The sequence below is a fragment of the Glycine soja genome, chromosome 13 (genome assembly GCF_004193775.1).
Source record: "Glycine soja cultivar W05 chromosome 13, ASM419377v2, whole genome shotgun sequence".
NCBI classification, from domain to species: Eukaryota; Viridiplantae; Streptophyta; class Magnoliopsida; order Fabales; family Fabaceae; genus Glycine; species Glycine soja.
Genome location: NC_041014.1, coordinates 30745645 through 30761947, shown reverse-complemented (window position 1 = coordinate 30761947; position 16303 = coordinate 30745645). Strand labels below are relative to the sequence as shown.

Below are 16303 nucleotides of genomic sequence, written 5' to 3'. Positions count from 1 at the left end.
TAATAACTGATTACAAATTTTATAATTAGTTGAATCTGATACATTGGTTTTATTATAATATATCCAACGGTGACTATAAGTGGTGCACGGGTGGACCATATGTAATGGTAGTCCACCACAGACTTCAGCAGATCAATAATTTTAGATGTTGAATTAAAAGATAGGAAACTAATTTCGCAAAATAAAAATACGGATAAACCAAAGTTGATGTAACTTGTAGGTCCTTTTCATATTTCGTGAATTTCGAATGCGTCATCTCATTTTTCCGCCCAAAAACAAATCCTCTCTTCGCGCCCGTCGAGGGAGAGAAAGAGAAAAGAAAAGAAGACAAAACAAGCAGAGGAAATGACTGAGTGAGGGAAAGGGTAAGAAAATGGGCAAAGAGAAGAGACGTGGAATCATCCTCGCCTTCACCGGAGCTGCGGCGGTGCTCGCAATTGCGGCGAACCTAGCCATCACCGCAATCAAGTACCAGAAGGCAAAAAATGCTAAGAAGAAAGGTACTCCTTCTCATTCTCAACTCTTCAATTTTCTTCTCAATGTGTGCTTAGTGAATAAGCTTTTAAAATTTCAAGATCGTTTCACTGAATCCAGTAGTGGAAACTTGCAGATCTTGCAGGTTCTATGGTGCGCGTTAATCTATCTGCATCTGAGATTCTTAAGCTAGCAGAGCAAATCATTGCTAACTCAAACAAGGTCCATAATTCTGTTGCGTCGGTGCCTCTCGACAAGGTATTATCGATTTGCATCTCTATGCTTCAGTGGATACTGATCTCATTTATTTACTGAATTAATATTTCTTACAAATAAAAAGCATCGTCGCATTTGTTAAGAAACGTCGGCATTCTCTCTTTCACTGGAGAAATAATCTTCCAGCTATTGAAGCATTTTGCTCGTTATCTAATTTTGCAATTGGATCAAGGTGAAGCTGCGTCAATTTTTTTTAGTAGGCCACCGTTTTAGTCCCTGAAAGTATATAACACTGGCATTAGTCCTGAAACTAAGTAAATTACAAATAAGTGTAATATGTCAATCATGTTAGTCCAATTTTTTTTTAAAAAAGTGTGATTTAGGTAATAATATTAATACATGTTTAGGGATCCAAATAGCAGTTGGTAACAACCGGAAATTTTCTTAATTTCAAGGACTATTGTGACAGTGCGTTATATTTTTAGGCACTAAATGGCGGCTTACTCTTTTTTTTTTTTTCAAATCATATTTTGATATGCTATGTATTTACTGTTGCTTGTGTTTGATTATTTGATATGTATTTTCCTTTGATGTACTGTTTTTTTGAGATGATTGTCTTCTGTTGACAATAAGTGCAGGTTACGCATGCAAATGTTATATCACCTCTGGCAGAACTGCAAGCGCAGCAATTCCCACTGGTCCAGTGTGTTTCCGAAGATGGTATCTACTCGGGAGGATGTACGCAAACCAAGTGCAGAAGCAGTGCGAAGACTAGATGCTCATTTTGATACGTGCAGGTTTGCTAACATTGATTTATAATTTCTTATACTATTTATGATTTCTTTGAAGTTCTTGCCATGTGCTTTTGATGGGGCAGAAATGCCCTACCAACTCAGGGAATATATGGTGCATTTGACATTTGACAATGATTAAAGCTTGCTTACTCTTACTGGTTTCAAAGTTTTCTGAAAGCAAATAATGAGGACAGTGAGTAAAAACTCACTACACTACTTTTAAGCTGCATGATATTATTAATTTGTTTGTATCACCTGCCAAAAGTGGTTTAATGGTTATTGTTTGTTTGTCTTTATGAGACCACATGTCTTTTCATTTCATCAAATTATGAAACTTAATATTGTGTTGTTCCATGCAAGTGGATCAGCAAACGTGAAGATGTGTATCTTGTCATTAAAGCATTTGCAGTAAGTGGGGAGTGGATGAATGCTGAAGCCAAGCTTTGTTCAAATTCTGGTAAGAGCTAAGAACCAAGGAGTTCTCTGGAATGTAGTCTTGTTTTAATTTATTTTTCTGGTGAGAGACTTGTCTGGAAAAGCAATGGCCTTAATAAAGTGATTAATATACTTTTCCATGATCAGTATGAAATCCAGATTTGATTCTTTTTTAACCAGTGACAGGTGAGAGACTTTGAGCGAAATGGATTGAACCTCACAGCAAGCAAAAGAGAAGAGTTGCAGCGTCTAAGGGATCAGATTGATGAATTAAGCTTTAAATATATCCAAAATCTCAATGATGATAGCAGGTTTATTCTCTTCACCAAGGCAGAGTTAGCTGGATTGCCTCCAGAGTTTCTCAAGGTTTAGTATGATTATTCCTCCCTTCAATTAAAAAGAATTTAGAGGTCAATTATTTGTCTATAGATATAATTTGCAGCAGAACATTTTGGCATCACTTCATCCATGTAGCCAAGCCCATCTTGTCGGAAAAGGCTTGGCTGTGTTGTTGTATTCTTCCATCAATCCACTTAACTATGAACTTTGAAGTTTATGGCTTATATTATTGAATCAAATGCATTTCTCCACAGGGTTTAGATAAATCGGACAATGGAAAATTTAAAATTTCCCTGAGAAGTCATCATGTTGCAGCTGTACTTGAATTTTGCAAGGTATGGTCAATGAATATTAACTAATAGTTGTACATTTATTAGCTAAATAAGTGCTATATTATGGAGTGAGATGAAATTGGCTCTTGCACCACCTGTAAAATAATAGTGAGAAGAAGCAGAAATTCAGTTGTATATGGTTTAATATAATGGCATTCTTGTCTCAGTAAAGGTTTAAACTTAGTGAATTGAACATGTGACAAATACTTTCTGTGGGAGTTTGATTTGGAAAAGGCATAGATCAGGAAACTAGAATGGTGTCCTTCCCTTTATGATAAAATCATTTTTTGCAAAGAGCTACTGTGTTTTTATTTTGTCGCAATGGTTTTTTATTTTTATTTTTGATTAATAGTTCACAATGAATGATCATTTTTTAATTATTGAATTGGTTGCAAAAATTAATTAATTGTTCTTGTTGCTTAATGTGACACAAAAAGAAAGTAGCTAAGCTGCCAATGGATTTATTACATGGAACATATTGGTACATTAGACCACTTGAATATTTGCATAGGCATAAGCACAGATATCAATCTTCTCAGAACATCAGTGCTACATCATAAGCACAAATATCATTCTTTTCGGAATATCATTACACAAATATCACTAATATTACTACATTAGGCCACCAAAATATTTCTATAGAATGTCATTTTTTCTCCTACGGACTTGGTAGATCTTTTGTGTATATTTTCATTTATTTGGGGAAACTATACTAACAAGGTCTATAATTCTATATTGATCACATGAAGGTTGGAACCACCAGGCAGGTGGTATCAGGGGCATATGGGAATCGGTGTGGAGAAATCAATGTCTCTATCTTAGAAAGACTGGTAAGTTTCATTGATGACATTACTCTTTAAGGAGTAAGGACTCCACTTATTTATGTACTATCAAATACTTCTATCCTGATTTCAAGCAATAACTTGAGAAATTATCTTGTAATTGGACTTTGAAACAGGTCATTGACAATTTGACATGTACTCAACCTCTAGTTATTTTACTTCAATTAATAGTTTGGTAGAAAGAGAATAGTTCCTATGTAATTTTGTAGTTCTATATTTTTGCTAAATTTGTATTAAGACAGTTGAATTTATTTGTGCTACATCATAAGCACCAATATCATTCTTTTTGGAATATCATTGACAATTTGAGAAATTACCAATGAATAATGATTATTAAGACAGTTGAATTTGTTGTATTTGAATGGATATAGTTCAGTTGTAAATTTGTATATGACTATCAGATTATGACAAATATTTCTTGTAGGTTTGTTATTCAGCTTAAATCTTATAATGTTTATGGGGTTTATTTTGACATCTTTCATATTGCTTTCTATGGTTCTTGATTTTGTTAATTCTGGACATGTCTATTGGCATTAATCATATTAAAGTTTGTTCTTGTTGATATTTCATTGGCATGATTCAGGTGCAACAGCGCCATAAATATGCTCGTTTACTTGGCTATTCATGCTATGCAGAGTATGTCATCGATGTTAGAATGGCGAAGACACCAAAAAAGGTTGGTAATTTTGTCATAGAGATGTAATAATGTATTTTTAATCAGAAGCACTAGAAGTCTAGAAAGCTAGTGCCACAAATATGCTCGTTTTGTAACGGATAATGTGGGAGGGTAGCAAGGATCAGTAGTCAGTAATTATCATAAAATAAAAATGGGTAGTTTTCTGAAATAATTATTTTAAATGAATATCTGAAAATTGTAACGTAGATTGTAATAGCTTACACAAAAAGATGTACCAGATGGTCATGACTAATTGTGAAACAACTATATATGATAATCACGCACGAGATTCATAGGAAATTCTTTCTAAATGTACTCTTTTTGGGTTTGGTTATGATGACTACCAGTGTGGGACATCTCTAATTTAAAATTAAAAGAAATGTTTGACAAACTTTCCCAGCTCAGTCTTGTCTAATAAGTAATAACTGTGCCCTGCTGATTGATATTGGGAAAACAAAAAATGAAATTATAATTGGTGATGCTGTCTTGTTTCTTTGCCATAAACTCAGTGTATTTTGAGAAATTACTATAGTTAATCTTGTACTGTATATACACTCTGTGTGATGCTGATATATCTCATTTTGGATTTTTTTTTTTAATTTCTGAATTTCATCCAGGTGTTTGAGTTCCTGAAAGACATATCGACAAGTTTAACTGGCTTGGCCTTGAAAGAACTTAATATCTTGAAAGATGTGAAGGTTTGCACATTTTTGCTGTATGTTGTTTGCTTTAATTTAAATTTCCCTCATTACAAATTTATTATGACATCAGAAGAAAGAGGAAGGGGAGTTTCCATTTGGAATTGAGGACCTACTGTATTATGTAAAACGGGTTGAAGAGCAGGATTATGATTTGGACTTTGGAGAGATCAAGCAATACTTGCCAATTAGTGTGGTTTTATCGGGGATCTTCAAAATTATCCAAGATCTATTTGGTAATTTTATATCTGACAATTTATTTGTCCTTATGTTTTATTGCCTCGATCATCAGATATTCAGTTAATGTGCAAAAGTGCAAAGTAATTGGAAAGAAATTCATGATAATATATGTTCAGTTTAGGAATAATGAACCATTCAACCGGTCAATAACGTTAATACAATAGTTCACGGCTAACCATTTGCTGACTCGATTAGCTGCTTGGGTTTTTAATTCTTATTTGGCTGAAATATTTTTTATTTTTAATTTTGAATTTTCTGGTGTTTGATTTCTCTGTCATAGAATGTATATTGATACTTATTCTTTTTATTTTCACGTAGGCTTAAGGTTTGAGGAAATTGCACGAGCTGATGTTTGGCATGGTGATGTTCGTGTTTTTTAAGTGCTGGACTTGGGTTCTGGTGAACTCTTAGGTTATTGCTACCTTGATTTGTTCTCAAGGTCAAGCTTTTTAGCTATTTGTGCTTCATCAATTTTTATTTGCTAGTGAAAAATGAAAACTTGTTCATATTGTTTATTTTTATTACAGGGAGGGAAAATATGGTCATACTTGTGTGTTGGCTCTCCAGAACAGTGCATTAACAAGCAGTGGGGCACATCAGGTTTCTTTTAGTGAATCTTTTAATATTCTGATTGTAAGCACCATTTCCTATGTATTGTAAGATACTTTTCCAACATGAAAGGACACAGCCAGGATTCAGTAAACTCAAAAAAGATTATTTCACAAGATGTGGTTGTAATCAATCCTATTGAGAACTGTTGTCAAGAGAAAAAAAAGTTGGACTTGAAGTTCTAGTCTTGACCTTAGAGGGCATTTCTCTTTTCTTATAGTTTAAGTCTTTAAATTGAGAAAGCACTTTATAGATGCAATGTTTGCTTATTACTTAGAGCTGGTAGATCTTTTATGCATGCTGGCGGTGAGGTATCTCTTTAGTTTTTGTTTTGTTTAAATCCTTATGGTGGCTATGACACTATGTTCTTCATGCACGGTTGTTTATCAATAAGTTTTGGATCTTGGAAATAGTATGAATAAAAAATATGGGTTTCTTTCTCTTTCTTAATTTTTGCCCCTTTTTAATGTTTATGTAGATACCAGTTGCATTGCTAATATCTCAGTGTCAGAAGGATGCTGATGGTAGTTCTGGATTATTACGGTTTTCTGAAGTGGTCAGTCTTTTCCATGAGTTTGGCCATGTGGTATGTTTTTTCTTTTGCTTCCATGAAAGTGATGAAACATGATTTCCTAATGAGAATTATATCTTTATCTATTATGATTTGCATTATAATTCTCCTATTTGCTTGTCTGGGTCTGGGGAAAAGGTAAATAAAATGAAAGTTGTGTATAACTGAGATCTTTTTTGTAAAATGAAACACTCAAGTCAACTCACAGACTAGTTTGAGTTGTCTAGGTAGAGACATTGTGTTAACTTCCTTTCAAACTCATTTCTCTATTAAGTCCATTAGACTTGGTAAACTTGTGCAAATTTGTGTATAATTGCATATCAAGAGGTGGCTTTAGGGTTGAAAGCATACTATTGAACAGATGAAAATTATATTTCTTTGGGAGAATTAGGGTAGAATAGAAATTAGAGAAATGAAGGTTCATTGGATTTGTGAGGCAGAGAATGTACATCATTTACCTTCGTCCTTTCTTCTGAAGTTTCTTTAAAATCACTGTTAGGTTCAACAAATTTGCAACCGTGCATCATTTACCAGAATTTCTGGATTATGTGTTGATGCTGACTTTGTGGAAATACCTGCTCAACTGTTAGAAAACTGGTAACAAAATTAATGCATATTAATCGTAGATTCATTCTATCAAAAAAATAAATTAAACATAGATTCATTCTTCCTACTTGTGGAAATTGTAGGTGTTATGAAAGCTATTCTCTCAAGTTGATTTCGGGATTTCATCAGGTGAGTTTCACCAATTGTTTGCTCCATACTCTTCTGAAATTATGTAGTCATTGTTTTTTGAGGTCAACTCAATCTGATACGTCTACTTTATGCTTCTTTGAACTAATTAATATATTAATCGTCACTTGCAGGATATTACAAAACCGTTAACGGATGACATATGCAAATCAATTAAAAGATGGAGGACTTCTTTTTCTGCACTTAAATTGAAGCAAGATATTCTATGCTGTATGTTTTACATTTTCATTGTTACATTTGACCTCAATATTTCCTAAATTTTCTTATACTTTTACTTTATACTACTTAATGCTTATTCAGATTATCTTACTCTGCTATGGGGAGTCAATTACACTATAAACTGTAGTCCCTTTTAGATGGTAGTTACATTGTCATATACATAGGTTTGACCTCAACAAAGCAGGGAATAATTCTTATTGGCTGGGATTTGATATAGAGTCTATTAATTTTGATTCAAATTTACATTTTTGTTGTGAAAAATCATTGTGTTTGGTTTATATTTTGGTTCTCAACATGAATTATACAGCAAGTAAATTAGATCTTGAGAGGAGTGAAGATTTCTAGCTTTTCTAGTAATTGGAAATTGGAACTGCTTTTGGTTGTGGAGCTGTTAATATTTTTTTAAAACATCTATATTTTTATCCTTCAAAAAGTAACTTTACCATACAAATAGAATAAATTTTTTTAAACCTACTTTTAAAATATTACTCCTAAACATAAATTGATTTTTTAAGCATAATTTCTTTCAAAATCAATTCTACTAAAATCTAAACCAAACATATCAGCTGGCTAATATTTCTTTTGGGTGGGCTAGGCTATGGGGCATGATTGATGTTTACAAACATTGAACATTCTAGTTGCTTCGCATCATTTTAAGATCTGCTTCATTTCAGGTCTTTTTGACCAAATCATACATTCTGCGGATAACATAGACATTCAGGAATTATTCAAGTATCTTCATCCCATGGTAAATGATTTAACATCAGTTCTAATTTTAAGTTCAATGTTTTTGATAAAAGAGTGAAAGGAAATTCTATGTAAATTTCATTTCCCAGGAGATGTTAGGCTTGCCGATATTAGAAGGAACCAATCCAGCGTCATATTTTCCTTCTACTGTCGTTGGTTATGAGGCAGCTTGCTACAGTCGTATATGGAGTGAGGTTTGAATAACTCGCTACTTCTTTATGTGATACGCTTGTCAAAATCAATAATCAGTTTTCATTTTCTAGCATCTTTTAATTTGCGATCATTCATGGGTAGTTTTCTCACTTTTCTGATTATTTGTTTCTGGAGAAAGTCTTCCCTGATCATTGAATTTGAAAAATAAACCGAAGCCTAAAATGTTTCAGGTTTTTGCTGCTGATATATTCACCTCAAAGTTCTGCAACGATGTTTCAAACCAGCAAGCCGGCATGCAATTCAGGAACAAGGTTAGTGATGACAATGACATTCTGCTTTTCGCCCAGAAATATATTAACCATCTGTTTATATATCCCTTTAAAAATGGGAGTCGAAAAGCATAAAAATTATATGAAAAATTGTAAAAAATAAATAAATGCATTCCTATATTTCCATTTCCAGTCATACGGTGTTCTAATTGTTTGTTCTTGGTAATAACGATCGCATGCAGCAATATATTGGTTTGTTAAAGCAAATTTCAGAGAAAGCAATTGTAAGTTTAGTAGTATTTATTTGCATACTTTGATTTAAAACAATTGCAGGTATTGGCCTCGGCAGGAGTGAAAGATCCTATTGATGTGTTATTAGACTTCCTAGGAAGAGAACCATCAATCCAAGCTTACATTGAGAACAAAGTCAAGTATGTTTTGTAAGGCATTATGGCCGGAGATGTACATTGACAAATTTTTTTGGCAACATTTAGTCTATAGTATTGACAGTTTATTGTTTTATTGTTTTTTTGGAATGGGTCAATGTAAAAATTAGTACATATTATTTTTATTATATAAAATAAATGAAAAATGTAATATACGTGTAAAGAATTTCACTTAATTAAAGTCGGTTCAAATCATAAGCTGCTATAATAAAAAAAATATAATGATTATATACTGAAAATATAGAAACTTTACATTATTAATCAATAAGAAATTGTTTTTAGTATAACTTTTAAAATTATTATTATAAAAATTAATAAATTTATCAATTTTTGTGATTAAACATAAGTTATTTTCTCCTTTTTTATATATGAAATCATATTTAGTAACCTTTATAAAAAAAATAATTAGTGTCTAAGATTTGTTTATGTTAAAATATTGTCTAACATTTTTTAAGAAAAAATCAAAATAAATGTGAGAATTTTATGGTTTAACAATTTATGTAGATAGAAATGTGTGCATGTGTATATATAAAAGGAATATCAAATATAAGGTTGATAGCTAAATTAATTAACTTTTTTAAAATTTGAATTAATTAACAATTTCTTATAATTAGGAATGCAAGGTTTAAAATAAGAAAAACGAATTTTAGTCATATAATTACTATGGATAAGATTGATTTTGATTTAAATTAATACTTTTTCATTTATTAAGGTGACATTTTTAAGAATGTTTTCTTTTTTTGAAAATTTGCTTCTATTTTAAGGTCATATTCACGCACAATTTAAATAAAAACGATATTTGAAAATTTTCTCTTTTATTTTTTACACAATTTAGAAAGTTTTCTTTTATTTATCTACATTACTGTAGCACTACTATATCAAAACGTTTGTGCTTAGCTGATCTATTATGCTACTGACCACTTGAGCTAGTCAGTCTAACTACATGTATATTTTCCGAGAAAGACACCAAACAAGTTACCTCTTATTTCGACAGCCAACAACTCATTTCCTTGGTAATGGATAAGTATTTTTCTCGTAATTTCACATATTAAAATCGTTCATGGAACAAACTAGATAAAAAAAAAAAAAAAAAAAAACATATTCCACGAGGAAGGAATACAAAACTGAGTTTATGTAGATCCCAGACCCCTAATTGTCACTGATAAAATAGTCCAAAGTAAAATTTAACACATTTTCCTGCCAAAGGATTAAAGCACATGACCGATCTTGTTAACAACTTTATCCATATCATAAGATATGTCAAATCAAAACATCCATTAGCCAAAATAACAAAACATATGTGCAGGCTCAAACTCAAAAGAGGTTTAAAAGAGAAACCCTAATCCTAAAACCACAACACAACAAAACAATTGATACTGCATATAAAGATTGATTCAATCGAGGTCCTTGACGATCTTGATCCCCATGCTGTTGGCGGTTCCAATGATGGACTTTGAAATGGACTCGAGAGGCATGTTCTGGAGGTACGGATCTGACTGTTTCGCCTTCGCGATCTCGTACACGTGCCGCACGGACACCGAGGACGAGGTCACGTGACCGGGCCGGCTGCTGCCGGATTCCACGCCGGCGGCTTTCTTCAGGTACCACGACACCGGCGGCGACTTAACGGCGAACTCGAAGGTGTTGTCCTTGTACGCCGTTATCGTGACGGCCATGGGCGTGTCCGCCTTGTACTTCTGGGTCCGCGCGTTGAAGTCCTTGCAGAACGCCATCAGGTTCAGCCGGTACTGTCCCAGCGCCGGTCCAACCGGTGGAGCTGGCCGAGCCCCTCCGGCCGGCACCGTGAGCCGGATCGTCGCTGCCACTGCCTTTGGTATGCTCATCTTCGTGGATGGGATTTCGGAGGAGCAGTGAGGGTTTAAGCCTTAAGATTCTATTTCATGGGCCAGGTCTAGAAACAAAGAGGGGTTATTCTTGCTGCATCATTAACATATTTTTTTAACTTTCAAACCTTTATCCTTTTTTACTTCGTTCCTTCTCTTCTGGTTTTTTTTTTTTTTCCTTATCTTCGGTTACATACGGATTGGGTCGGTTCATCTGGCCCAATCCTTCGTATGTTGATATGAATTCTTAAAAATATATTTTTATAAAATAATTTAAAATTAATAATTTATACATGTTTTAAATATGTGACTTTTACGATATTTTAACCAAATTAATAGGTTAATTATATTAAAAAAAATAATTAATGTTATTATATATAATACTTAAATTTTTAATATATATTTAATAAATATATAAATTTATATAATAAAATTTATAATTATTAATTTTGATCTAATAATTAATTTATTAGATCAGTTCTTTAAAATATTATGTTAATAATACCAACTATTTTGGTAATTCATATCTGATTATATGTATGGGTATTTTTAATTTTTCCTTTTCTTATTATAGAATGTATTGGAAAAGTGATAGGTGCACAAAGAAAATCCAAAAAAAAATAGTACTAAGTAGTTTTGTGGGCTACGGAGGAACAAGTGAAAAGAGAGTCTTGGGAATTGGGAGGATTTTCATTATTAAGGAGTAAGGACTCCACTTATTTAGGTTAATTTAATCGGCAGGTCTTGAATTATTTGACTGTTTTTTTAGTTATTTTATTTAATTAAAAAATATAATTTTGGAAACTTAGTTTAAAATTGTCAAATAGTTTAAAGATATGCAAATTAATTTAACCAGATATTTACTACTATCAAATATCAGGAAAAAAGTTTTTATGTATATTTTTAATCAAGAGTTTATTTAAATGTAATTTTAACATGTTTTAAATTTTAGTTCTCATAATATCGTAAATATTTTAAAAAAATGGTAAGAGGGGTACATCTTTCAATTTTGAGGTCGGGTATATTTTTTTTTTTTGGTAAAATTAACAGTGCTTTGTAGTTCAATTTTATACAAAAATATTTTATGCTGACAAATTAAATTTAAAAATTTATACTAATTACATAATAATATGAAAGTAAATTTTATAAAATTGTCATGTAGAATTATTACTTGACTTCAAAACTTTTTATTGTTTATTCAGGCACACTTGAACATAATCCTCACGTCGTGTTTGAACGCGTTTTTGGTTGGTAAGAGTAAGAGTATATTTTTAGGAGTAGTTGATCGTTTTCTGGTGATGGACAATGAAGTCCGGAAGATTCTTCCGATTTTGTTGAAAGCAAGGGTGAAAGCAGTAACCTTTTTTAAATAAAATAAAAGAGTAATGTCAGTAATTTTATGTTAATTAAGAGTACACTTTATATAAATCGTTTAAAGTTGTTACACATATATTAAAAAAATAATTAATTTATTGTATTTAAAAAAAATATTAATGATTTTTTAATATACCTTTTATCTTTAATTAAATAGTATTTCTATTCATTTACTCCCATTTCTTATTAATAGTAACAAATTCCTATAGAAATTTGATGAATTAAAACCTTGATACATCATCTAATTCCTTATATCCGGTGGTGTTACCGGTGGAAAAAAACAAGTGATTTTTAAAATTAATCAGCCATATAAATGCATGAATAAATACTAATGATTTAAGAAAAAAAATTCATGAAAAAAAAATTGTTGTATTAATGCATGAAATATTGATTGAGGGCAATTTTGAAAAAAAAAAATACTTAATGCAGTATTTATTTTTTAAAATAACTTTTTTTCTCTAAAATTACTTTTATTCTAGAATAGAGGAAGTAACTTTGTTTAGATTTTTCCTAAAGCAAGTTCTATACTGAAAGAATAAAAAAAATTTGAATGTAACTTTAAAAAAAAAACAACAAAGGAGTTAATATGTGGTTGGTACAATGATAGGTTCGAAAGTGGACTATTATGAATAAAAAAAATATAATTAATAAGAGAGATTTAATAGAAGTAGTTAACTAAATTTTTTTAAAAATTACTCATAGAGTTGAAAAAAATTTCACATCAATGGCATGATTGTCCAATACATAATAATTAATAAAGTAATATTAATTATTATCTTGGATTTTTTTTTATCCATTTCATAGTAATTGTATAAGTGAAGTGAGAGAGTGTATTAAGGGAGTGCATTGGAATAAGATTTCAAAAGATTTTTCTTTTACAATATTTATAAAAAATATTGTAGTATTAACCAAGATTTTTAAATAATATAAATAAATCTTGTGGTATTTAATTAAAATTTTTAAGATTTTTTAAGAAAAATAACAAAATTTAGTGGTATTCAATTAAAATTTTATATAATTTATAAAAAAATCTGTTGGTACTCAATAATATACAAATTTCAATGGATTACTTTTTAAGAAGGATTTCGATGAATTTCATTAGACTTTTTAGTATAAAATATCTATCAAACAATCTCACCCAAACCTTTGAGATTTTGTTAGATTTGTTTCTTTCTTTTTCTATTAGTTACCGGATTTTCTTTTCTATCATTAGACATGCCTTATTTTTTCTTTAATATTATTCAAGATGCGTGTGTTATATATATTTTCTCATTAGAGAGTGCTTTATCGTTTGTTTGAGTTTCATATTTTGGATAAAATACTGTCACGTTGGAAATTTCATAACAACAAATAGATTGTGCTCATTAATCAATATTGTACTTATTATTATATTTATTCTATCTTATGTTTTTTTTTCTTATTTTTTTAAGTGTTTATTATAATGTTATGCTTGGAAAGATAAAAAAGGGAAATATAAAGAATAAATTATATTTTACCTTTAAATTAAACGAGATTTGAAGTTTGAAAAATTAGTCCATTGGAAATGTACTAACATTTTGGTCCAATGGAAATGTACTGACATCTTGGTAAAATAAAAATTATTAACATTTTGGTCCAATAAAAAATTACTAACATTTTGGTTTAATGGTAATTTATTAACATTTTGGTTCAATGATAATTTACTTACATTTTGGTCTAACTTATTAGTAATCATATTGACAATTATTTTTGTGATATTTTTGTCTCTCTGTGTCTCCTAAACTTTTTCATTAACGATAACGGATGTAAGTTAATGAATAGATGAATTTGTCACAAATTTTTTATTCTTAGAGACTAAAATTTGAATTTCCATCTCTAAGAGACGAATTTGTGTTCTACGCATTTAGGAACGAAAACGACTATTTGCTCTATATTTCTCATATTATTTTGGAATAAAAAAATGTCTAGTGTACTCTTTCTCTTTGTACTTTTTTTCTTTGTTTTCTAAATTAAATTAATGTTTGTCTTATGTGTTAAGACTAACCATTTTTGTTCTTATACTGATTATGTTCATCACATGTTCAATGCAATATTTTCGTGACTATCATCCTTAATTTGTCATTTACACAACAGTAATCCTCCTACCAATTTTTCTCCCTTACTACTCCCTTCTAATATATGTTTATTATCACACTCCATTTAAACATGTCATTAGATTTATTATAAAATAATTATAATAATTAAAAAAATAAAAAAATTAACATATAACTTTAAATTTATCTAAAAACCTCATCATTTCTTATTATTTTTTTCCACTAACTCTTATTATTTGAACGTGTTTTTAAAAATTCACATACTCCTCTCAAATCTTATAGATTTATAAAATCCTTTCAAATCCTTTAAATTCTTATGATATAAATTTATTAAAATTCAAACTATTATAAAAATTTTATAAAGAAATCTATTAAGTCATAATATTGCTCCATAAACTTTAAAATTTACAAGAATTCTTTATACTAAAGTATTTTTTTGATATCTCTTAATATAATAAAATTTATTTGTCAAATATATTTATGATTATGTTAAATTAACGGCATTTAATGATTTTAAAAGTTTGTATGGAGTATTAAATATTAGCATTTATTAACTTTGAAAAAGATATTCTTAATTTTGTCAAACTACCTTTGTCTATTTTATCAATAGTATTCCATTTTTTAATAAAAAAATGTAATATATAAGATTAAATTAAAAATAATATTTATTAATTATTGAATATTTACTTAATTTAAAAACAATACATAAAATGAAATGTTTTTTTTAATAATGATATTGTACGGTAGATGAAGTGGTTTATATATAACTCACATAAAGAGGTGGATATTTTATATAGTAGAGAGATAAAAAGAATACACTAAAGTTAAACGTATTTAAATACTAATATTTTATCAATTCTATAAAATCATAAATAAAATAAAATATCGTCTTTAAAGTTACTGATAAAGCTGATGAAATAATTTTATAAATAACATAATGATTAGGATCACGAATGAAGAAAAGCTTACGGTAACGGTGAAATTTATATGTTACGGGACAAAAAGCTTACGAATAAAGCATGTACAAAGTCTAACACTTAGCTATCTGCGATCGAATTTAAACTGAAAAGTGAAAATCTTGAAAAGACGAGTGGATTTTTTTTTGGTTGTTGTCAAACAGTATTGTGCAATTAACGAATTGTTGGTTCAGAGTGATAATATATTTTATTTTTTTAATCAAAATCTTAAATTCAAATTCAATATTATAAATGAAAAAATAAGATTGAAAAAAAAAAAAACCCACTAGAGGTGCTGAGCATAATTGATTGGACAAAATCCAAGATATTTCGTAGCAAATAGTATGATAACACAAAAATACTGTTGTGTTGTGTGGTCAAATTCATTCATTGTAATTTGTAACGAAGGCTTACGACGTCGTTTAGGCATTTGACATGTTCTGGTGCCTAGCGTATGGTTTGGGTGCAGACTTCAAGTTGGTCGAAAATATCACATATTGTAATTGTACAGACTTGACTACGTCTCTGGAATTATCATTATAATTAAAAACACAAAATTCATAGGTCAATAAACAACCACAAAGACCACAAAACCGTGTTTGCTTCCTTTTCTTTTATTATTAAGGGTTTTGAAAACGCTGATTAAAGACTTTTTCACTTTTGTTTTTTAATTAACACCTTGCAAATGTTAGTTAACATTTATTTTATTAAAATTTTAATCATTTTAATAAGCATTACCCTGTGTTTTTACCTTAATGTGAGTTTCATTTTTACATAAAAGATTATTAAATTTAAATAGGAATTTTAAAATAAAACTTTTTTTAGGGCGTCGTTCGGTGTTTGTTAAAAGGGAAATTTTCATGTTAAAGAGAATTGTGATTTCTAAAAATAATTAAAATCTGTTTAATTAGTGGTAACATTTTTTTTTCACTCAATTGGTCATAACATTTTGTTGAATGTTGATTAGTACATGTTTCATAATAAAGAAAAAAAATTATTTATTGCTTTTATTAAAGATAATTGTCTTATGACTTTCAATGATGGGATATCTTATTGTAAAAAAAAAATTAAAGGGCCAGTAAATGTTTCTACAGTGTTAAATCTTTTCTCATAGATAAGTTACATTCTCACCTCCCTTTAAAAATAATTATGTGAAAAATATTGGTAGAAAATATTATTGAGAAACAACATTTCTTGGAAATGTGTTTTTATTTTAAACGATAAACAAAATACAGAAAATATAT

At 29.8% G+C, this 16303-nt stretch overlaps 1 protein-coding gene and 1 pseudogene across 2 annotated transcripts; one reads left to right on the top strand and one right to left on the bottom strand.

Annotated features, from left to right (window-relative positions):
* Positions 1-349: 349 nt before the first annotated feature.
* Positions 350-8968, top strand: LOC114381431 (annotated as a pseudogene). The gene is made up of 20 exons (XR_003660043.1): positions 350-500; positions 611-732; positions 1329-1487; positions 1853-1941; positions 2106-2285; positions 2513-2593; positions 3340-3420; positions 4016-4108; positions 4726-4806; positions 4880-5042; positions 5365-5485; positions 5574-5646; positions 6134-6241; positions 6726-6823; positions 6916-6961; positions 7093-7189; positions 7873-7946; positions 8035-8139; positions 8329-8409; positions 8701-8968. The product of XR_003660043.1 is annotated as a probable thimet oligopeptidase (transcript).
* A 959-nt stretch (positions 8969-9927) lies between these two features.
* On the bottom strand, positions 9928-10774 carry LOC114381183 (50S ribosomal protein L11-like). The gene has a single exon (XM_028340376.1). The coding sequence runs from the start codon at positions 10655-10657 to the stop codon at positions 10208-10210; it is 450 nt and encodes a 149-aa protein (XP_028196177.1). The 5' UTR covers positions 10658-10774; the 3' UTR covers positions 9928-10207.
* Between the last annotated feature and the right edge of the window lie 5529 nt (positions 10775-16303).